At 38.8% G+C, this 25,492-nt stretch overlaps 1 protein-coding gene across 2 annotated transcripts in view; it reads left to right on the top strand.

Annotated features, from left to right (window-relative positions):
- The window catches only part of serpini1 (serpin peptidase inhibitor, clade I (neuroserpin), member 1), a 32,271-nt gene extending 26,317 nt beyond the window's left edge, over positions 1-5,954 (top strand). For both annotated transcript variants that reach the window (XM_060834175.1, XM_060834174.1), the window contains 2 exons: positions 4,574-4,663; positions 5,585-5,954. In XM_060834175.1, the coding sequence (XP_060690158.1) occupies positions 4,574-4,663; positions 5,585-5,661 (167 nt within the window). In that variant the 3' untranslated portion in view covers positions 5,662-5,954. The remainder of the gene's footprint in view (positions 1-4,573; positions 4,664-5,584) is intronic.
- Positions 5,955-25,492: the final 19,538 nt, after the last annotated feature.

The following is a 25,492-nucleotide window of genomic DNA, read 5'->3' as shown; positions in this document are numbered from 1 at the left end:
GCTCATAAATATTGAGTCTCACATATTTAACATTCTTTGAATCAAAACTCTGGTTTCTTGTCACATTTTGATTTACTTCTGTGTCCCCTGTGCCAGTGTGTAATATCTTTATTCATTATATTTATAGATATTATGGAACAGAATTTTGTCTCCAGCATTGGTGGAAAATGGGCATTTAGGATTACCTTGTGTTCTGTTCCATTGCCATTAATGGATCTGATTATCAGATTTTGGGTATAATAGGCAGCAAGCATGATATTGCTCATCTTGCGCCAGTGCCCTTGATTAATTTTTATCTCTTGAAGTTTATAAATTATAGTTTCTGAACAATATTTAAAATCCTAATTTAGCTTAAAGTAAAACTGTCCTACATATGCAGCTTAGTATACTTTGTTGTACCTAAACCTCACCTCCACTTGCAATGCACCTATTATCTAATGAATGGCAATGATATCATTGTAACTGTACATTCATTCAAACATTCAGAATATATTAAACTTTTAAATCTAAAATGACTTGAACTGCCATTCCATATTTCTGAGACATCATAAACTGTGGTAATTGACCATTAAAATTTTTATTTAAATGTTAAAGAAAAATAGCGTATTAACACATTGGTTTTCTTAATTACGTATAAATTTTAATTATAAAACAATACTGAGGTGAAAGGAAGGAGTATTGAGTTGATTAATTTACAGACATTGACAGTGTGCATTGTTTTGTCGTATTTTCTGGTCTTTGCTGTGCCCAAGTAATCCGTGTGTATTAGTGTAGACCTAGGAATACCTATCCTATAAGAATGGGTAACGATAGAGTTTATTAAGAAATTACATCATGTAAACACAAGCTTACAAACTAATATAATAATATAGGACCAGACTCTTTTTTTTAGATTAGATTAGATTAGATTAGATTAGATTACTTACAGTGTGGAAACAGGCCCTTCGGCCCAACAAGTCCACACCGACCCGCCGAAGCGCAACCCACCCATGCCCCTACATTTACCCCTTACCTAACACTACGGGCAATTTAGCATGGCCAATTCACCTGACCCGCACATCTTTGGACTGTGGGAGGAAACCGGAGGAAACCCACGCAGACACGGGGAGAACGTGCAAACTCCACACAGTCAGTCGCCTGAGTCGGGAATTGAACCTGGGTCTCAGGCGCTGTGAGGCAGCAGTGCTAACCACTGTGTCACCGTGCCGCCTACATTTGCACCCAAGATGACTAGATTGGCATATCATCCTCAGGAAACAGTGCTCCAATTAATATGATTTCAGGCCAGGGGAGGGCTGGGTGCTCATGTGGAATTGTGGAGAGGCCAAGTGCTCCAGACACAGGATCTCCCGAACAAGCTCTTTTTAAAGACATTTTGGTTCTCAGGAACTCCGTCCCAATTGTTTTGATAAATAGTAAGTCCAGTAACCCCCTCATTTCATCAACATCCCATCATCAGCCATCCACTCCACAGTGGCGCCTTATACCCTCCAGTTCAACTCATGCCTCCTGTAACCGTCGCACCCATTCTCTCTGACTTCCTTCCCTTTCCCCTGTTACACACTTTTGTCCTTGTACTTGCATGCCCACTGATCTAGTCTCTCGAGCCATTGTGAGATGAAATGAAATAAATTTATATATTTATTACAACTTTCACCATAAACTGCAAACACACTCATTCTGTTCCATACATTTGAATACTCCTTAGTCTCTTATAAAAACCTTTTCTTAATCCTACGTCAAAGGCATCTAATCCTTTAATAACCTTTTTGTGCCATCAATCAAATTTTGATCTTGCAATGCACGTTATGATTAAAATGTGGAAGTTGTTAATCCCTTAATGAACTGTATTTATTATCAATAAACCACAACTAAAATTATTAGAACATTTTTTCAACTCTAACAGACACTTGCAGACAATATTTTTCAATTTTGAAGTGGTTAGCCAATTTTTTTAAAAAATGACAGCCTTACAATATTACATGCTCTATTTGCCCTTAAGAACATTAACAACCACTAAAGATTCACAACTCCTGTACCACAAGTTGAGGAAGATGTTTCAGCAAAATTACTTAAACTTGAGTTGAATTGTCCTCATTGAATTTGGATTTTCTCATTTGGGAACTCATATCGGTGGCACATGGGTGGCACGGTGGCACAGTGGTTAGCACTGCTGCCTCACAGCGCCAGAGACCCGGGTTCAATTCCCACCTCAGTTTGTCTGTGCAAACTCCACACAGACATTCTCCCCGTGTCTGTGTGGGTTTCCTCCGGGTGCTCTGGTTTCCTCCCACAGTCCAAAAATGTGCAGGTTAGGTGAATTGGCCATGCTAAATCGCCCGTAGTGTTAGGTAAAGGGGTAAATGGGTCTGCGTGGGTTGCACTTCGGCAGGTCGGTGTAGACTTGCTGGGCCAAAGGACCTGTTTCCACACTGTAATCTAAGCAATCTAATCTAATATCCCACCCCCAATGTCCCTTCCCCCGCTGCCCTCCACTCAAACTGCAGATCCAATCCTCTGCTTGCCATTTTTAAAGGTCGCTAATGTCTCAATGACTGGGATTGTTTTCAAAGTTAAATGAAAGGATTTTGAGATGTTGGGCTGAAGTTTAACTGTCAGAGCTATGAGATCAGCAAGGAAACAGCAACCTATTTCAACAAATATTGGGACAATAACCAGAAGGTAATTGGTCCCCCAACCACAATTAAACTAAAGATTAATAGTAATCCATTGACTAGTATTCGTTAACTCTGTGATACACTGAACAAAGCAACAAATGTGAGAAAGTAAGAATTAACATTTCAGTTGTAACTCTACATCAGTATTTGAGGATTTCAACATATTTCATATTTCCAACTTCTGATGTTTTGCTTTGTAAGAAAGTGTGGCATGGCTTTTAGCAATAATCAACTAAGGGATAGAGGAAGGAAATCTTGACTAAGATGCATGTACGAGCCTGCCTGAAATATTTGTATCTAAATGTGTAATATTGAAACATTAATGAAATATAAGAATGGCAAAACATTGAACACTAACTCATCCAAAACACTAAGCGCTTTGTGTACTGCAGCACCAAATCTTTGCTTTTCTAGTTTTTCCTCCAATCCCCTCTGTACATCTCCAGTCTCTTCCTTTCCACTTTCTCCTAACATCACCAGCAGAACATTGGACTCAGCTTAGCCAGATACATTTGGTATTCTGTTCCTAAATATTTTAGGCTTAAAGCGCATCTTTTTGTCATGGGCAGAATCTTGTTATATTAAGAGTCTAGCCTGCTGGCTGAGGCACCAAAATGTTGCAAGGTGGATCGTCACCATAGCTGAACATGGTAACCGAAACATTGAGTAAACTTGCTGCCACTGTTGTTTTTTTCCTGGCGATGATCGACAGGGCCAGTTGGTCTAATGTGATGGTCAAAAGCCACTTGGTAATGTATCAAGAAGAGACTCTTGTCTGAAGCAAGATCTAGTTTGTTGCATGATAGTGATGAAGTACAAATTACATTGCTATGATAGATATTGTTGCTGAGACAATGAGGGACACCTCAACATTAAGTCTTATTTAAAGCTGTTCTGCTTCCTTTGTCCGTAGCTTATTACACTCATAATGAGGTAGCTTAATGCACCATTAATTATCCAGTTACACCCTTCTACAACATGTGAGAGACTTGCATTGCTTTTTTTCCGAGTTGCCAAACCACCAAGGGGCCTTCCTCTGAAATTGTGATTCTGAGGGCATATTTTCCAACTAGTGAGAGCTTCCAGCCAGTCAGGGGCTCCCTCTCCCACCCCCTAAACAGAACCCCATAATCATTGAAGATCTAGGCCATAAATGGGTAGTGGGGTGGGACTTCACAAGCTGGGGATTGTAGGAAGCAAGGGCTGGCATTTTGTTCTCAGCAGACTATTAGTTGGTCACCTAAGGGCCTTGAATGATGATGGGACGGGTTGGTTAGCCATGCACCTTATTACCCAAAACAAGGCGGAGGTGAGAAACCAGTGGGATTTGGGTGTGCAACCATCTGACCTAATTACATGCTGTTACCACCCCCAAGCTCACAACCCATGAGACCAAAGATTCTACTCCATATCTTTGGTTACTTCCCACAACTGAGATAATTATTCCCTTTTATACACAATTTTCCTAGGCATCTTGAAACACTATTCTTGAAGCAGTTTCAAATGAAGATTAATCTAGTTGTAGTTTATTTTATTGATTATCAAGAATTGAACTGGTAATGAATATGCTGACTAATTTATCATTATGCAAGTTATTTTGTTGCCTTTGATATACTACGGTGTTCTGTGGTGGAATCTGTACTTGTGTGACTTATCTTTTGGCCCATGACATGCAGTTAACAGCTGTCACAAATATACTGATGGTTATTTGTTCAGATGCAGTCATTTATTCTAAAAAGAACTAGATCGAATGTTGCTGTGGTAGTTTCATACATTTGGATTAAACATTTTCCACCTCATTTACTAACCCATCTTTGGATTGGCAAATCCAAAATAGGAATGCAAAACCAGCTAATTTCCACTGGAACTAATTAGCTTGTACTTGTTCTTTGCAGAAATGATCGCTGTTAGCAGAATGATGGTCCTTACTCCTCAGATCATTGCTGATCATCCATTTTTCTTTCTGATCAGAAATCAAAGGACAGGTAATTTCCTAATACCAATGTATCCGCACTAACAGCAAAGATCAATGACTTTCAGACTACTCAGACCCCTTGGCATCATGGTATCCTACAAACCTACCAACACACTTAAACAACGACTAATGAACCTAAAGGATCCATTAAATACTACCAGCAAAACTAACTTAATTTACAAAATAACATGCAAGAACTGTTTAAAAAAAAAAGCACTACATCAGACAATAAACAGGAAACTTGCCACCAGGATACATGAACATCAACTAGCCACCAAAAAACATGACCCATGATCACTAGTTTCAATACATGCAGACATGGAAGGACACCACTTTGACTGGGACAACACACACATCCTAGGACAAGCGAAACAAAGATACGCATGAGAATTCTTAGGGGCATGGCATTCTAACCAGAACTCCATCAATGAACACATTGACTTAGATCCCATCTACTTTTCCTTGGAAAAAAAACTGGAAATTACGTCACCCACCTGAAGAAACCAAGACCTATACATAAAGAGGTGGGACATACCACCAGCACTTCACTGGAGACTCTCACTGATGATGTTACCTAGTATGGTGACAAAATGTCTGAAAAATAACTTGCAGCTCAGTGCGCTAACTTACATACTTGTCCTCAACCTGAGCTACAAATCTTCTTTAAAATCGCTACCAAAAATCAATGGCACATTTTGTACTGCTAATATTACATAATAAATATATCTTTCTGTATTATGAATAATGCACAGTCCTAAATATAAACTGCCAAAAATTGTGAAAACAAGCAAATTGTTAGTTTGTCAGTCTAGGAATTAACGTACTATCATAAAATTAATCCAGAGCTATGCATTATTAGAAAAAATTAAATTAACTGGATAACTGTAACTACCTTATAACCTACGCCTGACCTATCCCTCTTCCGTTCTAGGTACTATCCTCTTTATGGGCAGAGTCATGCACCCTGAAAATATTCATCCAAATGGACATGATTTTGAAGCTTTGTAGATGCACAGTTCTGCACTGATGAAATGCCCCATTTAGCAGCTTTTCATTCATAAGTGGTGTGTATTGCACTTCTACAGTCTGGAAATTTTTGTCATAACTAGTTAAAGTAAAAGAATAGACAAAATTTGTAGAAAAAGACTGTATTACACAATATATTACTAGTATTGTACTGTCAGTTTCATCTCTTAAATAAAATACATGAACATTGTTCCATATTTATTCTAAACTATTTAATGATGAAGCCTTTGGTAATACTCTTAAGAATGCTACAATGGTAGTTTTAAAAATAAAGTGAAAATTATGTGCCAACCTTTTTGCTTATATATTTGTATTTCATCTGAAAATGTGTTGCTGGTCAAAGCACAGCAGGCCAGGCAGCATCTCAGGAATAGAGAATTCGACGTTTCGAGCATAAGCCCTTCATCGGGTTTTACTTTATTTGTATTTCATGTCAACATTTCCAGGAAAAGTTCCAGATATCTCTCACTCCAACCTATCCACACTATTACGATAGAATGGGCAAGATACAGGCTAGCTCAGCTGACCTTGCCACAACTGAGGTCCTTAATGACTAACTACTGTTCTCAGTTTTGAGGCTGGATGGAGTTTAGGAGGAGTGGTGAAGGCCACCAAGTTACCCTTTTTAGGCATCTCCTTTCCATATCAGAACTAGAGTGTTGGCCAATCAGATTAACCAGCAGGTCTCTGAGGCAAGGCTTACACTTGACTGAGAGGCAGAAGCCCTGTTTTCAGCCAAATGTCTGCAAGACCGTCTTTTATTGGTGGAGATGCATTCCCTGCTGATGTATAGAATGGCATGGTGGGAAATCCTGCCTTGTGAAAAAGTTCTGTCCGTGTGAGACAGTCTGGCTTACAAATCTTTTGTTGGTCTAAACTAAAACAATACAAGCAAAATGTCATTTGGATTTTGTTGTGTACATAAAATAAGCCAAAATGGGTAATTACACATTGTGCAAAGCTATCTGTCCATTCTCAAACAACAATTTCCAAGGACACTGTAAATCATCATTTCATGCTGAAGTTCATAGCCACTTTTTTCTAACTTTTATGGCCCACAATTTTACAACTTTATATTTTCACCTGGCATTGGTTAATATATAAAAGTTAAATTATGGATTTCTGCTTGCCGGACTGTTTTATTAGTGTCAGTTGAGTAATGTGCTATGAATAAAAAAAATTCCTGCCTTTTTATATGTTTTAGTTTATACAGGGTTTTGATGAGACCACATCTTGCAACATGAGCAGTTTTAGTCTCTTTACCCAAGGAAGGATATAACTTTATTGGAAGTTGGTCATGGAACGAGGGGGCTGCTTATTAGATGGTTGGACAGGCTGGGCTCCATTCCAGTTTTGGATACTAAAGGATGAACTGATTGAAGTGTATAAGATCCTGAATACTCTTGACAAGTGGATGTGGACAGGAATTTTCCTTTTGTAGTGAGCCCAGAACTAGAGGACACTGCTTTAAAATTTGGTCATGATTTGGGGGAGCTGGTGTTGGATTGGGGTGGACAAGGTTAAAAATCACACAACACCAGGTTCTAGTCCAACAGGTGTTTTTGGAAGCATCAGTACCTGATAAAGAAGCAGCACTTCGAAAGCCGGTGCTTCCAAATAAGCCTGTTGGACTGTAATCTGGTGTTGAGAGTGTGGCGCTGGAAAAGGACAGCAAGATAAAATCAAGGGCTGAAGAAGCTGGAAACCGGATTCTAGTCTAGAGTGCTAGAAAATAGAGCTCTATTCCTGATGAAGGGCTTTTGCCCGAAACATAGATTTTCCTGCTCCTCGGATGCTGCCTGAACTGCTGTGTTTTTCTAGAACTGCTCTAGTCTAGAATCTGGAAAAGAACAGGTCAGGCAGCATCTGAGGAGCAGGAGAATTGACATTTCGGGCATAAGCCCTTCATCAAAAACCTGGTGTTCTGTGATTTTTTAACTTTAAAATTTGGTGTCACTCTTAAGATACTGATGAGGAGTACTCTCTGCTTTAATAGGCAGTAAAGGTATGCATTCATTGATAATTTTTAATGAGGAAGTGGGTAGATTTTATTGGGCTGGGATGTCAAGAGTTATTGTGTAGATAAAAATTATATTAAATACCACAATAAACTTGAAGGGCCAAATGGACTACTTCTGCTCCTATTTTGTAGATATGTAAGTGCTGAATTTATTTACACTAATGTAGGTCTATAATGCTGAATTAAAGCACTTCTCTTTCATTTTGGCATCCTTGTTGAGCACTTTTATTTAATCCTTGATGGCTTTGAAGTTATGGCTAAACAATAGCATAGTGCTGATTTTGAAATGACAAATATATTTATACACATAAACATGTGGTTTTGTTCTGACTGACAACTGGGGCTGAAATTCTCACAACCAATGGACATGTCAGGGACCAGAGTAACAGGACTGTGAGCAAATGGGCTGCATGTTCTGAATGTTCAGCTTACAAAAACCATTTATGCCAACAAGGTGTATTTAAGTACTTGGGTTTCAAAGGATATCCTAGCATTGATGGCTCAGACATTGTTAAATGGGCGTATACAGTATTTGTTATGGTTCAACCTGTATAATGTGCATAACTATTCCATTTATGGGAGTTTTTCTAGTTGTTTTATGAAAATATGTTTGCCAATATTTAAATGATTTCAGAAATTAGAATGAGTGTACTCACAACTTGCTTTGCACTTAATGGTTAAAAACCATCCACAATTTTTGTTTACTGTTCTGAAGATAAGGAAACAAATCTATAAATGTTAGAAGTTTGAAGTAAATTATAAGGAAAAGCATGTTCAAAGTCTGTGTCAGCATCTGTAAAGGGGGAAGAAAATATTATAACAGCTTTGTGTGTAAGCCCTTTGTCAGACCATAAATTGTTTCTTTGCCTCTATACTGGTATTCGCTCACCTGAAGTGTATTTCCATAATTTTCTAGTTTCTTTATGTGCAGAATTGTGTCATCAGCTTTCATAATGAATTGGCTGCAGAAAACCTGGAGGAAAATAACCCAGGATGGTGCTCATTATTTTCCAAATCAGACCCAGGGAAAGTTGGGGCATGGTAATATGTGGTGCACATGTATAACTAACTGGTGTCCTTTATAAACAGTTATAATGCATTTTAGGTTTAATTAGATACATTCACAAATAGCCACCTCCAAAACTTCAAGCTTGACTTTGTAAGAAAAGAAAATGCATAAGCTTAGGAAATCATGAGACTGTAACAATTCTTCAAATCATTCCTGGAGAATGAGCACTCAAAGTAACCATATGTTCTATGAAATCCACCATATTGTTAAACTCTGCAATCCCAAGCTTCCTGTTGGATGCAGATGGTACTTTTAGAATTTACTATTTAGCTGATTACATATAATTGCAATTCCTGCAGTATCATCAGAACATACAGGAAACATTTAAACTTCTGTAGGCTCAAAGCTGGCTAGAAGATTAATGAACAGATAGTGAGTAAACTCGTGTTCATGGATGACTTTTTTTATAGCATATAGTCTGGACAGTGTAAATTTGCTTGTTGACCACTTTGTCCTACCCTCAGAAGTCTTAAGAAGGTAATAGCTTATATCAGTCACTATAAACAATGCACCTCTCCATTCAGTATAAACATTATGCAATCCTTAGAGTATCCACATCAATAGTGGCCGGGTGCTAGCAGGTGGGACTAGATTGGATTGGGATATCTGGTCGGCATGGACGGGTTGGACCGAAGGGTCTGTTTCCATGCTGTACATCTCTATGACTCTAATAGCACTGCACTGGTTGAATAAATCAACTATCACCTAAAGTCCACCAGACAGTGGTTCTTGTATCATGTTTTTATGGATACATGACTTGGACAATCTATCAGCATTTCAACAAAGCAACTAAATAGAAGCATGCCATTCTCATACTGTGTCTATTTTCAACATCAAATCGGCTGGATAGAATGTTAACACTGAGATTCTTGCGAAGTGTTATGTATCTGGCAATGAAAGAATGTGGTCAGTCATGTTGTTCACATTGAAGATTCATGGACTCCAAAGACAGTGCTCCATAGCCAGCTGAGCATAGGAATCCACAGCACTGGCCATCCCAAATTTACTTACAAAGGCAATCTGAAAGCCAGAGTCACAGCTTGCAATCTAGTTCCCAATACTTGGGGAGGAAACCACCTTGGATAGTCACCTGTCATCAACTGATTTAGACATTTCACTGGAACAGATAAGTGCCTTCAGGGCAAGGGTAGCAATACCTCAATCCAACCTTCTAAGAGTAACTTCACACACAGTATTTGCAATCAGTTTTGTAACTCATGATTTGGCGCCTGATTTTTGCCAGGATGGAGAACATCTTAATTGCGGAAAATGTGCTGTCAAACATGCATCTAATTTTCACAGGGACAAGGTTTAGGGCCGTTTTTAAATGACCAGCTGCCTCCTCTGAAGCTGGATTTTAGCGTCTCCAGTGTCTGAAATCTGGATTAGTCGATTAGACCAGGTAAGAATGTAATTTTTCTCTGTGCATTTGAGTAGATAGGGTAACCCTGTGGATACAGTCCCAGCCTACCTTAGGGTGGGAGGCATGGATCCTATCAGAGGTGAAGACTTATCTGTTAGCTGTGGGGAAGATTGTCTACAAACCAAGTATTTAAACATGTTTTAATGTGAATAAAAGTTCTCTGAGCTATCCAACCTGTTGAGATCTGTGGAAGTGTCTAAAAACCTCAAAATTAATTTATGAACCAGAGTGCTTTTCTCAAATGTAGTGTATTCTTCAATGTACTAATTTAATTAATAGAACCTTTTCTTTTCTCACAACCACCTTGGTATTTGAGAAGTTTTATTTTCAATTCATTCATGGGTGGCTCGGCTAGCATTTATTGTCCCTGAGAAACTGGTAGTGATATGCCTTGAATGGCTGTTGTACTTAGGATATAGGGACACCCAAGGTGCTTATAGAGTCATACAACACAAACGGTGTTCCAAGATTTTGACCCAATAACAGTAAAAGAAGAAACAACACAGTTCCAATTCAAGATAGTGGGTGGTTTAGAGGAGAATTTGCAGATTTTTATTAAGTATTGCCATAGTATTACCATGTATCTGCTGCCTTTGTTCTTCTAGATGGCAGAGGTCACAGGCTGCTATCCAAAGAGCCTTGGTGAATAAAAGCAAAATACTGCAGATTCTGGAAATCTGAAACAAACACAGAGAATGCTGGAGAAACTCACCAGGTCTGGCAGCATATGTGGAGCAAGAAACAAAGGTAACATTTTGAGTCTGGTATGATCTCTTCAAAACTGGTGAATATTTGGATGCACTTAGGCACCAAGTTTGCATTAGGGTGTGAAAGGCTATGAGGGATGGATAAAGGGTGGGCAGCATTGTTTAGGCATTGGGAGAATGTTGGAAGAAAGTTTTATAAACTTCCTTTAAGAGATATAATGTACCCTTTTGAATCTGGTCCAAAGACACATTCTGAGATTGCAAAAACAGGCTTGTTCCTAAAAAGTGAATAACCTCATCAAAACGTGAAAAATTGGCAAGAAACTATTCAAAAAAGATTGATTTTTTTACTTTAAAAAGTAATGGTATGTATTTGAGAGTACCTATTTCTTTAAAATCATTAAAGAATTTGTGCTGCATGACCGTTTTCCCAATCATTTTAACAACAGGGCTCCTATTGAGTATTGCTGGACAGCTGCATCTGCTTATTGAATGGAAATGTTAGTTGACTGAAAGTTATATTTTATTTATAAAGGATTTGTTTGATATATTGAATTTTTTGTGTTAATGAGAGTTTCCTTTTTTTTTCTTAGTGACTTCATCAACAGAAACGTTGCCAGGATGCTTCCTGGTTAATGCTCATGTTGGAGAATGGGTGAGTTGGCATATACAGAAAAGGGGAAAGAGTGATGGGGGTGGTGGAATCTTAATTGGCATGGTTTAAAGGTTATGAAGGGTCGTGGATATGATTTGAGACAATTAGGGTGGAAGGGACAGTAAAATGGGTTGATTGGCATTGGATAGCAGAGGGCAAACTGGTACATGGATTGTTTGGTGTGGGGTCACGGGGCCTGGGGTTGGATATGGTTTGGCTCAGATGGGGCATAAAGAGTGAAGGAGTGAGAGCAGAAGGGAAGTTTACTGTTTTAATCTTTGTTTTTAAACTTTGAAAAGTTTCAGAGTCCCCAGGCAAATTTCTGGTCAGTCTGCCTCAGGAATTGGGCAACCTCTTTCCAGGTCACCAAGACTGACTCCTGACCCATTGTGCACCTCCTTCTTTTCTGCTTTGCCTTAAATAGGGAATCACTTATTTTTAAACTGTGTCTCCAGTTGTAGATTCTCCTACAAAAAGAAACATCCTCTCCACATCCACACTGTCAAGACCCCTCATTATCTCATATATTTCAATCAAGTTACCACTTTCCCTTTTCAAATCCAGCAGATCCAAGCCTAGCCTATCCAATCTTTCCTCAAGATATCCACCTCATTCCTGTATTAGTCTAGTAAACCTTCTTTGAACAGCTTCCAAAATATTTGTACCTTGCTTAAAGAAAGAGAATCAGTACTGTTCAGAGTACTTCATATGTGCTCCTATACACAATGAGGCATAACAGCCCTCTTTTCATTTTTGATTTCCCTCACAATAAACAATAACAATTCTGAACATTATTAATTACTTCTCAGTGTTTTGCAATCACTCATAATTTATAGAATGCGTATTTGTTGTCCCTGACAAAATGGACAATTTCATATTTTTCTCAATTTGCCCATTCACTTAACCTCTCGATATCCCTTTTGTGACCTGCTTATGTCCTTTCCACAACTTACTTTCCTATCTTTCTTTTTCTCATCAGTAAATTTAGAAATGATACCTTCTGCCCCTTCATCCACATCATTATATAAAGTGTAAATCATTGAAGCTGGCGAGACAGGTTGAAAAAGTATGAAAGAGGCACACGCAATCCAAAGATTTGTAAGTAGTCAGACTACAAAAGCAAGCATGTTTATAATGAACCTTTATAAAGCATTGGCTCAATTTCAACTGTATTCTTATCTTATACATGAGAAAGGGAGTGAAGGCTTTAGAGACAATGAAAAAAATCATATTTGTTCTGGTGATGAGGGACTTCAGTTCCATCTTTGGATTGGAGAAGCTGGGTTGCTCTCCTTAGGGAGGAGAAGGATGAAATGAGGTTTAATTGAAGTTTTCAAAGTCCTGAGAGGTCTAGAGAGGGTTGATTTCCCCTTTGGAAAAATCCCAATTGGATCTGTTGATCTGAAATAATTCAATGTTCTTATTGGGGGAAAGGATAATTTAAATGTCAGCATTGACAGAAAGGTCAAGAATCAGCTGAGACAAATTGGAAAATTTGAAATGCATTGGCTGAAAGAGTGACACAGAGATTCATTCCTGGCTTTTTAAAGAGGATTGGATAAGCATCTCACTCGATGATGATGGTTGGGAGGGGAGGGGGGGGGGGGGTGGAGATTATGAGGAAAAAGTGAGATTAGATAAATTGTTCTCTCAGAGATAATGCAGAGATCCAAAATGCAAAATGGTCTCCTGTGCTATAGCCATTTTGTAATTCTGTTTAGAGCAGCCTCGTTTGTCTTAAAGGTTAGAGTTCGGGTATTTTTAAAATGTGTATATGTTTCTACTGGATTTAATATGGCTGAAAAGTATACAGTATAGTAAGATATTGGAAATACAGGTTAAATGCAAATCTTTAAACATAGACAACATGTAGTCCCAAGGAGTACAGATATAATAGCAGATTAAAGGGGATGCTTTTTAAACAAATGAGAGTAAAGTATTGACAGCCTTACCCTGTATTAGAATACTGATGTAGCCCGTGCCTGAAGGCAGGAACCTTGACTGCTCAAATCACCTGTGGATTGACCTTTTTAATACTTTGCCAAGCATATCTCTCTTATCTGATCATCAATTTGTTCAACAAATTGGCCCTTTTTCTTGTCTCTTTGTTTCCACTTAGATAAATGATGCTTGTTCTTGCCTTTCATTCACTAGCCTTTGCATCTGAAAAATTAATTTTTAACTATTTCTCCATTAACCACCACTATCTTGTTGGTTTCCTGGGAGGACAACTACCTAGTATGACACCACATTAATTTTACCCATCGCTCTGGCTGATGGTCTCCATCCACTTTCTTGGAAACATAGTAAATGCAATCATTTCACTTAGTTCTTCCCAAACTGTTGTCCATGAATGCAAACATGTTTCTAGTGATGCTGAATTATGTATGTTTTCTCCAGTTCCATTTAGTGTTTACACCATTTACAGAATGATCATTTTTATCAGGGAAATCAAAATCAGGCTGGTTATCTGCTGTGCCACATACCCATTCTTTCTGTAAACATGATTCTGATTTCCCTGTAGTGGTTTTAAAAATTAGAGAAAGCCAAAGATGATAAAGGTTTGTTCAGCCTGTTAAATGTCCCTCTCCAGCACTTCAACTCGGTACAATCTAGCATCCAGCTCCATCGTGAACGCCCTTAAATATGAATGTATACAAGTATGGTACAGGAAAAGACAAGATTGTCCATCTAACCTGTTCCATAAAGTCAAGAGGTTCTTTGCTTACTTGATTCCACAAAGCCTGAGAAAGAGAATGAAATCAGTTCAGAAATATTGCTTAATTAGGGAAAATAAATTGAGTAAATTTCTCTCTGATTCTCTTCTGAGATTGAAATTATTCTTTGAATATTTTTATGATAGAACTGGATAGATTCTCAGTAAGCAAGGGGATGAGATGGTTTTGGGGGTAGTTTGGAATGTCAAGTTCAAATCAGATAATCAGATCTGTCATGATCTCATTAACCAGCAGGGCAAGTTTCATGGGCCTAATGGCCTACTCTTGTTGCTAACTCCTGTGCTCATATTCCAGAAGGGCAAATTGATGATAACATACACTATATATTTTGATCTCTCATGTGATGTAATTCTAGTCCAGCTGTCTTTAAGGTAAAAAGCAGCATTCATCGGATAAATGACAACTTGGATCTATGTATAGTATCTTGAGAAAAGAACTGATTAGGAGCTAACTTCTTTCTTTGCATAATTTATGAACATAACACCTCATTCCTCCCAATCTAATTGAAATAATTTGTCAGTGTACACAAAGCCTAGTGCCATATCTACCTTACAACCTCAAACATATCACACCTAGTCCATGGGCAGACCTTTGTAACATCCCACATGGCTAGTTTGGTATCAAGGGGCATTGAATTGGGCATGAAAGTGGTGGGTGGGGACATCTGTCTCTAATCTGATTAATTCATGACCCTGAATGCCCATCTGAGCAGTTCATCTTTAGCAAGATGCAAAACAAGCAAAGCTTGTCACGTTTTTACTTGTGGCCTCTGAGTGAGGGGATGTCTCATCATAGCAAGGGTCCTAGCATCAAGGGATGGGGTGTGCCACTTGATGCTGACTTCCTAACCATGATCATTTGCCTTTTCCTGGACCCTATCTCCATCTGAGACTTTGGATGGGTATCATACTGGCAGAAGCTGCAGCCTCCTGAATGGTGTTACTGGGTATTAAAGAGCTTGTAACTCTCAGCAGATAGAATGTTGAGGAATACGAGTTCTTGATACTGGGAGATAGATTCAGTGGGCTATCAAGTGTCTGAGTGGCAAAATATGCTGTTGGGCCTTCTTAAAAAGAGGTTATAGGAAGTCTCCTATAGGTTTTCCAGTCAAAGTCTGTCCTTGCCTTCACAAAGTTCCAACATTTCCTTCTCTAAAGTATGTAAAATCCAGCCCCCTAATCCTCTCAGTGATGTTTTAAACAATAGATAATTACTCAAGCCTCATTATAATCAACACAGGAACCAAACCTAGACTCACTGCTCCTCCATGATGACAATCAAAATCTTGGCCTGTTGCATTTTGTCCTTGTACATGAAATATGAAAGTAAACAGTAGCCTATTTGTTTTACCAAAGTTTTCCTGAGTTTATCAAGTCCTTTAGTGAATTATAAAGTACGATACCCAAGATCTTTTTCTTTTCCTGTGGACTCCAGTTCTATTCCTTCAAAAGTGTACAGGTGCTAAATATTGGTTCTGTCTACGTGCCTACTTTGAACTCCACCAAGTTAAATACCATTTGCACAATACACCCAAGATCTGCATGTGGTTGTACAAAACACTTGCTCAAATCTTCGTCTCATCTGTAGTACTGCAGATCATGCCATTCACATCTCAGTGCAGGTAATTAATATAAAGAGTAGAATAAAGTCAGTAAGAGCAATCATTCGGAAACAGCAATCCTTCAGAAACAGCAATGATACATTCTGTGAAATTCACAGCTGTCAATAAATTTCTGTCAATGAATACGAAGCCAGTTCTTAATCCACTGCAGTATCTTCCCACTGATCAGATCAGACTGGGATTCTAGCTCTTGGAGTAAGCCATTGTAATATATTTTAGCAAATGTCTTCTGTAAATCCAGTTGAAAAATGTCTGTTGTAATACACTGATTCAGAAAGGTAGTAACATCTTAAGACACAGCCAGCTTTTCCAGAAACAAAAACAGAAATTTCTGGAGAAACTCAGCAGGTCTGGCAGCATCTGTGGAGAGAAATCACCACAATTAACATTTTGGATCAAGTGCCCCTTCTTAAGAATTTGTCACTGGTTCCAAAACATTAACTCTGATTTCTGTCTACAGATGCTGCCAGATCTTCTGAATGTTTCCCAGCATTTTCTGGTTTTATTTCTGATTTCCAGTACATGCAGTTCCTTCAGTTTCCTTTCCAGGAGCTGTGTTGGGTGTCATAAAGGTGTCAAAGAAGAGTGCCCTTCTCTGTCCGTGCGATATTATATAGCATCTCATATAATCCCTTTAAACAGATAATCCAATTGCTGTTTAGTGTTTTGTATACTTCAAGCAATTCTTTTCGACCACAGTGGTTGAACTAGAAAGTTTTTCAAAACTTTGTGCATGCTTTATTCCTTTAAATTTGCCTTTATTTTCTTTCCATGTGTTTTGAATTGTAATGGTGTGAAGTTCACACAGTAATCTCAATAGCATTTGTTGTGTAAGCACTTTAGAATCCTGGAGCAATCATGTGATAATGTTCTGGAGTTGTTCCTTACTAGCACCATGAGAGTGGGGTGACTGGAAATAAAAGAGTAAGCAGAGAAGGATGTAGAATAGACCAACTGGCATTATGTATAAAGCAAAGTGCAAGAGAAACTCAGCAGGCTTGGTAGCAAAACTGATGAGAGAAACAGAGTTAATGTTTCAAGTCAAATGATTCTACAGAATAGAGAATTCGACGTTTCGTCATTCCTGATGAAGGGCTTATGCTCGAAACGTCGAATTCTCTATTCCTGAGATGCTGCCTAACCTGCTGTGCTTTGACCAGCAACACATTTGCAGCTGTGATCTCCAGCATCTGCAGACCTCATTTTTTACTCAAATGATTCTACAGAAGAGAGTTCGGAAGAAGAGTCCTATTGGACTCAAAATGTTAATCCTTTTCTATCCTTACAGATGTAGACAGACCTGCTGAGTTTCTCCAGAACTTTATTTTTATTTCAAATCTCCACTTCCACAGTAGTTTGCTTTTATTTGAGAGTTTATGGAATAGTCTTTCAACAATGTAAGCCTGATATGTTTCTGATTACAATCTATTGTCATAATGTGTTGTGTTAAAGAAGCCGAAGCCTGAAGATTGTTCTTGATCTTGGCTTCTACTTGACTGCTCTGTCCTGAACTCTCATTCTCGAATGTGGGCATTAAAAAACTACACGACAATAGAACATCCAATCACAGCCTTTCAAAACTTTAAAGACTCAAGTATTCTATTGAAGACATATATTCTATCCTGCGGATTTCTAGCATTGTGGAAGGAGGTTAGATTAATGTCCTAAATGTTGAAACATGTCATTTATACAAAAATTGAGACTCAAATGATCACAACAAGTCGATTTCCTATACATAAAGAAATCAAACCTGTTCTACACAAATGAGCAATTCTCACTTGCTGTTATCGTCGCCTCTTTTCAGCCTGACGAAGGGCTTATGCCCGAAATGTCGATTCTCATACTCCTTGGATGCTGCCTGACCTGCTGTGCTTTACCGCCAGTACATTCTTGACTCTGATCTCCAGCACCTGCAGTGCTCAGTTTCTCCTCTTTTTTTCAGCCTTGTCCAGTTTGCTGTATTGTGTTCTGCTGGTTTAGAGTGGTGCTGGAAAAGCACAGCCTTTCCCTTGTTAGTTTCGTGGTTAGTATTCCTGCCTGTCACGTGGGAGACCGGAGTTCAATTCCCTGACGGGGAGATCTTTACTTGGATTTCTATTGTGTTCTGCTGCCAACTCCCTGCATACGAGTAAATCATCTACTCCTGTTATGGTTCTTCATTTCTTCGTGTTGCTCACTTTCCACTAATACACATGTAAAAGCTGCCATAAAAGCAAAAAACAAGTGTCTGTTGCAGAATGTACATACCACTGCTGCTTCATTTTGGGGTGTTGGCTGAGGATAGCCCACAGTTAGTTAACCTTTTCACTTCTACTGCATATTCTGGAATGTATAACAGTTAATACTGAAGATAGTTTGGATGTTAGTTGACCTCTACATTATATTTATGATTTCATGTTACTAAGTTTACCACAGCCCATACACAATGAGGTCTTTCAGTGCAAAGTGGATACAGCTTCATCACACCATCTTAATAAAAAGAATTCTAGCCTCATGTGATATTTAAAACTGGAGGGTTTAAAGGCTTTCTTCTATTTTTATGCAGGCAGGTTGATCAGATTAAGTGTTGGGATAATCAGTTATTGTTTGCTGAAAAATCAAACATATTAACAAGATTCAGACTGACAAACAGACAGAATCAAACTGGGAAACAGAGTTCATGGTCAGAAATTTGTGAACTTCAAGTTGACTCCAGATGACCTTAACGTAACTAATCAGAAGTAAAGAAGCTAAACTCATGCTATTCCTTAAGCTTCACTGGAACATGCAGCAAGCTTAGGAATTGCAGCTGTATAAGAACGGCTGAGGATCCTGGGATTGTATTCATTGGAGTTTAGAAGATTAAGGGGGGATTTAATAGAAACTTACAAGATAATACATGGCTTGGAAATAGTGGACGCTAGGAAATTGTTTCCATTAGGTGAGGAGACTAGGACACGTGGACACAGCCTTAAAATTAGAGGGGGTCAATTCAGAACAGAAATGCGGAGACATTTCTTCAGCCAGAGAGTGGTGGGCCTGTGGAATTCATTGCCGTAGAGTGCAGTGGAGGCCGGGACGCTAAATGTCTTCAAGGCAGAGATTGATGAATTCCTGATGTCACAAGGAATTAAGGGCTATGGGGAGAATGCTGGTAAGTGGAGTTGAAATGCCCATCAGCCATGATTGAATGGTGGAGTGGACTCGATGAGCCGAATGGCCTTACTGCCACTCCTATATCTTATTGTCTTATGGTCTTAACACATTTGGACTGAAAGGGTTAACTTGGTTGTTTTGGAATAGCTCCACACACTGATATATAAGTCACTGTCTCTGGGAGGATCTAGTTACTTATAAGTAGTTGGTTCTAGGTTTTTCAGTGGTTAATTCTACAGACTAGAGTCAATTACCATAGTTGTAACTACAATGTCTGAGAATAGAACAATTTCTCCTACTTAGAGTTAATGTAGTTAAACAATTTTGAGTTGATGTAACTTGTTATCTCACTATTTATTTAATATGTAACTCAAGGACGTGACTTTTCTGCCAAAGACTGATTGTGGTTATTCCATCACCAATTAATACTCTTAAATCCCACAGACTATTATTAGAACAAAAGTTGGCTGCAACAAATCGAGTCGAGGAAGGTAGAACCAGTTACCAGCTTGCAGGCATCTATTATGTGGTGTGCTCTACCTCTAGCAGTTCTAGAAACCATTAACTAGACATCCAGCGAGAACAAAATAATTAGAGAAACAAGTAGGCACCTCTAAGAATTTCGCAGCTTAAAAATAGGAGCACAGATCCAGTCAGCTCATGCAACAGTATCAGCTAACAGCAACACTCAACTGGACTAGCTTTAAAGACAGTCAATATTTAAATTTTAAATCAGAATGAGAAGAAAAGAAATATTAAAACGCTTGTAAAGATGTGGAAGATCTTTACAAAAAATAAGTTCATTGCCATAAAGGAAAGATGAAAGTGCATTCAGGCAAAGTTCTTGGGTGAAAAACTGAAACACAAATCAAATCAATATACTTCTGAATATGTACATGTTTTATCATTAGAAATCATCATTAAAAGCTTGATTCGGTAGTTAAAAAGCTTTGAAATAATGCAGTCAAATGAACTCCCTTTCCTGGACATCCTACTTGAGAAATTAGCTGGGTCTCTTTACCTCTGACTATGTGAGCCTACCTTCACTGGTTAATGTGTGTGCTGGGATTCCTACAGTTCTACATGACATTTTATAAACAACCTGGTAAATGGGTATGCACCATTTGTTCATCATGAAAGCTTGATGCTGAAATAAGGCACATTAAGCCATCCTGCTAGATAATGGTTACCTTGACCTAATCATACATTGTGCAAACTCATGAATAATCTTTTGGTCTTGTAAGATATCTCAATTTACTTCAGATAACCCTGAAAGGATAAGGTATCTCAAAAGTCTGAGCACCAGGGAATGATTGTTGCTTCATGCTGCTCCTGTGCATTAACAACATGAATATAATTTCTGGACAATATCCAGGCATGGGCTGACAAGAGGCAAGTAACATTCACACCACACAAATGCCAGGCTATGACCATTACCAATGAGGCAATCTAACCACTGGCCCTTGACATTCAATGGTGTTACCATCACTGAATCCTCACTATCAACATCCTGGGCGTTATCACTGATCAGAAACTCAATTGGACTCACCATATAAACACAGTTGCTACAAAAGCTGGACAGAGGCTAGAAATACTGCAGTAAGTAACTCACATCTTGATTTCCCAAAGCCTGTCCACCATCTACAAGGCACAAGTCAGGAGTGTGATGGAATATTCCCCACTTGCCTGGATGAGTGCAGCCTCAATTACACTCAAGGAGCTTGACATCATCCAGGACAAAATAGCCTACTTGATTGGCATTACATCCGCAAGCATTCACTCCTTCTACCACCAACGCTCAGTAGCAGCAGTGTGTCCTATCCACAAAATGCACTGCAGAAATTCAGCAAAGATCCTCAGACAGTATCTTCCAATCCCACAACCACTTCCATCTGGAAGGACAAGGGCAGCAGATAAACAGGAACACCACTACCTTCAAGTTCCCTCCAAGCCAACAACCATCCTGACTTGGAAATATATCGCTGTTTCTTCAGTATCGCTTGACTGGTTGAATTCCCTCCCTAATGGCATTCTGGGTCAACCCACAGCACGTGGACTGCAGCCGTTCAAGAAGGCAGCTCACCATTACCTTGTCAATGGTAACTATGGATAGGCAACAAATGCTGGCCAACCAGTGATGCTCACATCCTACCAAATGAATAAATTTTTTAAAGAATTGCTTATACCAGGATGCAGTCATCAAACCAAAAAGATGTTCTGCCTTTCACACATATGAGTAATGAGATATTTGAATTTCCATGCCAGTGTGATTCTAGACATTTAGGCCATAAGTCCCAAGTCTGATGAATTGCATCAAACAGTTGTTTGCAATAGGCCATGTACTGACTGTATCCAACACACCTACATTTGCAAAACTCAAAAAGCAGAGTCCAATATGATATGTGTTAACATGACAGGATTATTTATCAAATGCAGTCCAAAGTGTGCTATGAATTATGCTGATAATCAATTTACAACGTTATTCAGGCTTTTAGCGTGACACACTGGAAGCTACATATATTACTATTCAGGGTCCTGATTTGTTTCAGGTCTTCACAACAAATCACAAGCAGAACAAATTACACACTCTTTTATTCTATAAAACTATTAGCACACAATTTTACTGACAGACAAAAAGTTAAAGAAGACACCTTTAGTGTCACAAAAAATACTAATATATAAGAAACTACCAATTTTCACTCTTCTTAAAAACATGTTTACTTGATCTTACTAATGGAAAAATCTTCAAGACTTTCAGAACACTATGATTGAACCAACATCTGAAACCATTGGTATACTCTCTAATACAATTAGTCCAGACAGTATAACTATTTAGAACAGAGATTGGCAATACTGCACAGCTGCAATGCCACTGACTGATGAAACCAAACAAAATGATGAACTTGACCAAAAGAGCACATATCATCGTGAAGGCTTTCAACTAAATCCAATTTATGACAAAGAACAAAAGGTTACTCCTTTCAACCGATCCATTGTCTACTATCACACACTTTGAGGAACTGTCTGAATGCATCGTAGACATGGATAATGTCCAATAGACACTTCAAATCCTTGCAGAAATTTCATCACTGATGCTTCTGCAAATTCAATGGCAGGGTAGATGCTCCAATATCAGTGACCTCATTTAGGATGATGTCCCCAGGTTTGAGGCAATACTTATGGTTAATCAGCTGCATTGTGTGGGCCACATCTTTTGCAAGATACAAGACTCATAGAACAAGTTGTCTGCTCCAAGCTTTGTCACAGCAAGCATTTACCAGGAGAGAAGAAGGAACATATAGAGAATTTCCTCAAAGTGTCCCTGAAAATTACAATATCATCACTGACTGACGGGAATCTCTTGCCCATGGGCTCCCAAACCAGAGAAGAAGCCTGTGCAAAAGATGCCAACCACTTTGAGTGTCTTTGACAAGTCCAGATCCAGGTTAAGTGCAAACAATGTGCAGAAGCCTGAGCATCTCACCCATCCACCTCATCAAACATCACAAGCCACAATACAGCCAGGTATGTAGATCCAGTGTTGGACTGTTTAATACGTCAGGACCCACAACTCTACAGCAAAAGAAAGTCATCCTCTGTCCTGAAGGATGGTCTCAGAAGAAGAGACACTCAAAATTTCTTTATCATTTGTGACATTTTGCACAAATCTCCTGGAACTTTTTAACTCCCTTTTGAACACAGTTATTGAAACTGTATCCATCACATTATCAAGCTTTGCATTCAAAATTCTAAATACTCATAAAAAGGTTCTTTCTTCATGTCCCCTCTTGCTTCACAAACTACTTTACATTTGTGATAGGGCATGCAGTGGCTCAATGGTTAGCACTGCTGACTCACAGCACCAGGGACCCAGGTTTGATTCTAGCCTCGGGCAATTGGCTGTGCGGAGTTTGCATATTCTTCCCCCTGTCTGTGTGGGTTTCCTCTGGGTGTTCTGGTTTCCTCTCACAGTCCAAAGATGTGAGGTCAGGTGAGTTGGTCATGCTAAATTACCCTTAATGTTAGGTGCATTAGTCAGAGCGAAATGGGTCTGGGTGGGTTACTCTTCGGAGGGTCAGTGTGGACTGGTTGGGCCAAAGGGCCTGTTTCCACACCGTAGATAATCTAATCTAAAAAAACTTTTTTTGCTGCTCATTCACAATGGTTCACACTCCATTCAAAAGCTAACCTTATGCAAATTTCCTTACTTTATACCAGTGATGCAGTCATTCAAATTTATGCACAAAAGTTTAGATGCAGCACAACCTGAAGTGAACTGAAAGCAATATACTGTGGATCTTGGAAATCTGAAACAACCAGAGAATGCCAGAGAAACTCGGCAGCTCTGACTGCATCCATGGAAAGAGAAACCGAGTTAATGTTTTGAGTCGTACGAGATTCAAAACGTTAACTGTTTCTTTCTCAACAGATGCTACCAGACTTGTTGGTTTCTCCAGTATTCTCTACTTGCTTCTGAGGTGAGCTGATATTGGTGTACTTAGGGTTTGATAGGTTTATTTTTATTCATTTTGTTTTGTTTTTAAGCTGAGACCTGCGTTATACTTATTCTTATCCAATGGCCTGTCAGTCTTGGTGTACTCAAAACACTTCAGACCTTCACTCACCTAACCCATCACGTTTTCAAAAGCAAAAAAAGTTGTGTTGGCTTGTTCTGTACTAAAATGAAAAGAAAAAACAATTCATTGAAATACAGCTGGTTTAAAATTGTTTTACCTTATTAGATTGTAAGAGACAATTCAATTAAATGTAGATTTATCAGAATTGTTTCAGGGATTACAGTGAATAAACTAATGATCTTATAGAACAGGAAAAATGGAGATTTGCAGAGTTTAAATAAGGTATATAAAGAGAAACTGTTTCCAGTGGCTTAAGGCTGATATACTGGAGGACACAAATGTAAAGTGTTTTATGAAGCAAGAGCGTACATGAGGAAAGAAGCTTTTTATGAATATTTAGAATTTTGAATGTACTGCTTGATAATGTGATGGATAAAGTTTCAATAGCTTTGTTCAAAGGGATTTAAAAACATACTTGAAAGAAAGAAATGCAAGGCTATGGAGAACGAAAGGTGGAATACGATCGCTTTGTAGATGCCGGTGTTGGACTGGGTGTACACAGTTAAAAATCACACAACGCCAGGTTATAGTCCAACAGGTTTAATTGGAAGCACACTAGCTTTCGGAGCGACGCTCCTTCATCAGGTGATTATGGAGGGTTTGATCGTAACACAGAATTTATAGCAAAAATTTGCAGTGTGATGTAACTGAAATTATACATTGAAAAGACATGACATGAACCCAAGGTCCCGGTACCCATAGGGACGGCCTCAACCTATTACAGGTGATCACCATTGCACTACACATACACACAGATATTCCTACACACACACACTCTCACATACACACGGACACAGGTATACACAGACACCCACACACACCCTTATATCACACATGCACCCCCTCGCAGACTTGAGACACTCTGCACCCACTATACACACACATACTTTCTCACACTCACAACCCCCACCCCAGACAGACAAAGACCCACATGCACACATATATTTTGTGGGGTGAATTTTTATTGCAGAGCTACATTGCACTTTGCTCAAAAACTGCATACATTCATGTAGAACTCTGAGCTCAAAAACTGCATGAATTTATGTAAAACACTGTTACCTCGCTTATTAGATTAGAATCAATCTAAATATCAGGTCATAGACAGAGAACACAGGGGGGCCAACACCTTCAACATATTGTCTAGCTATCACCATTGTTAGCAGCTAACCCGAGAATGCAACTTTAAAAAGAAGGGTTTTGTGTTTTACACATGAAAGAAGTGAAACTGTATTCTGTATTCTAACACTGTATTCTAACAGATGAAAGGCTTAACAGACAATCAATTTTTCAATGTATAATTTCAGTTACATCACACTGCAAATTATTGCTATAAATTCTGTGTTACGATCGAGCCCTCCACAATCACCTGATGAAGGAGTGTCGCTCCGAAAGCTAGTGTGCTTCCAATTAAACCTGTTGGACCATAACCTGGTGTTGTGTGATTTTTAACTGAATAGGATCGAGTTGACTGTTCAATGGAATAAGACTGCTGCATATACATTGGGCTGAATTCTCCTGTAATGTAGCATGCTGTGATTAACTCCAGAGGTAAAGGCTTTCCGAATCAGGCACCCTAGCAGAGGACAGATGCACACCTGCCATTACTCACATTGGTGAGTCCACATTAGAGCTGGATTTCTTTTTTTCTCTAATTTTGCATTATTAGCATGTATGTGTGATAGCAAATGTAGCTCCTCTAAGCAAGTCTGTTGCATAAACAATGCAACGTTCAACATAATTTCTGTGAAAGTACAACTTGGGAAATACTGGATCATTACCTTCAGGTATTTTACATTTTATCTCCGTCT

This window comes from Hemiscyllium ocellatum, chromosome 13, assembly GCF_020745735.1.
Source record: "Hemiscyllium ocellatum isolate sHemOce1 chromosome 13, sHemOce1.pat.X.cur, whole genome shotgun sequence".
NCBI lineage: Eukaryota > Metazoa > Chordata > Chondrichthyes > Orectolobiformes > Hemiscylliidae > Hemiscyllium > Hemiscyllium ocellatum.
This window is presented reverse-complemented; position numbering and strand designations above follow the sequence as displayed.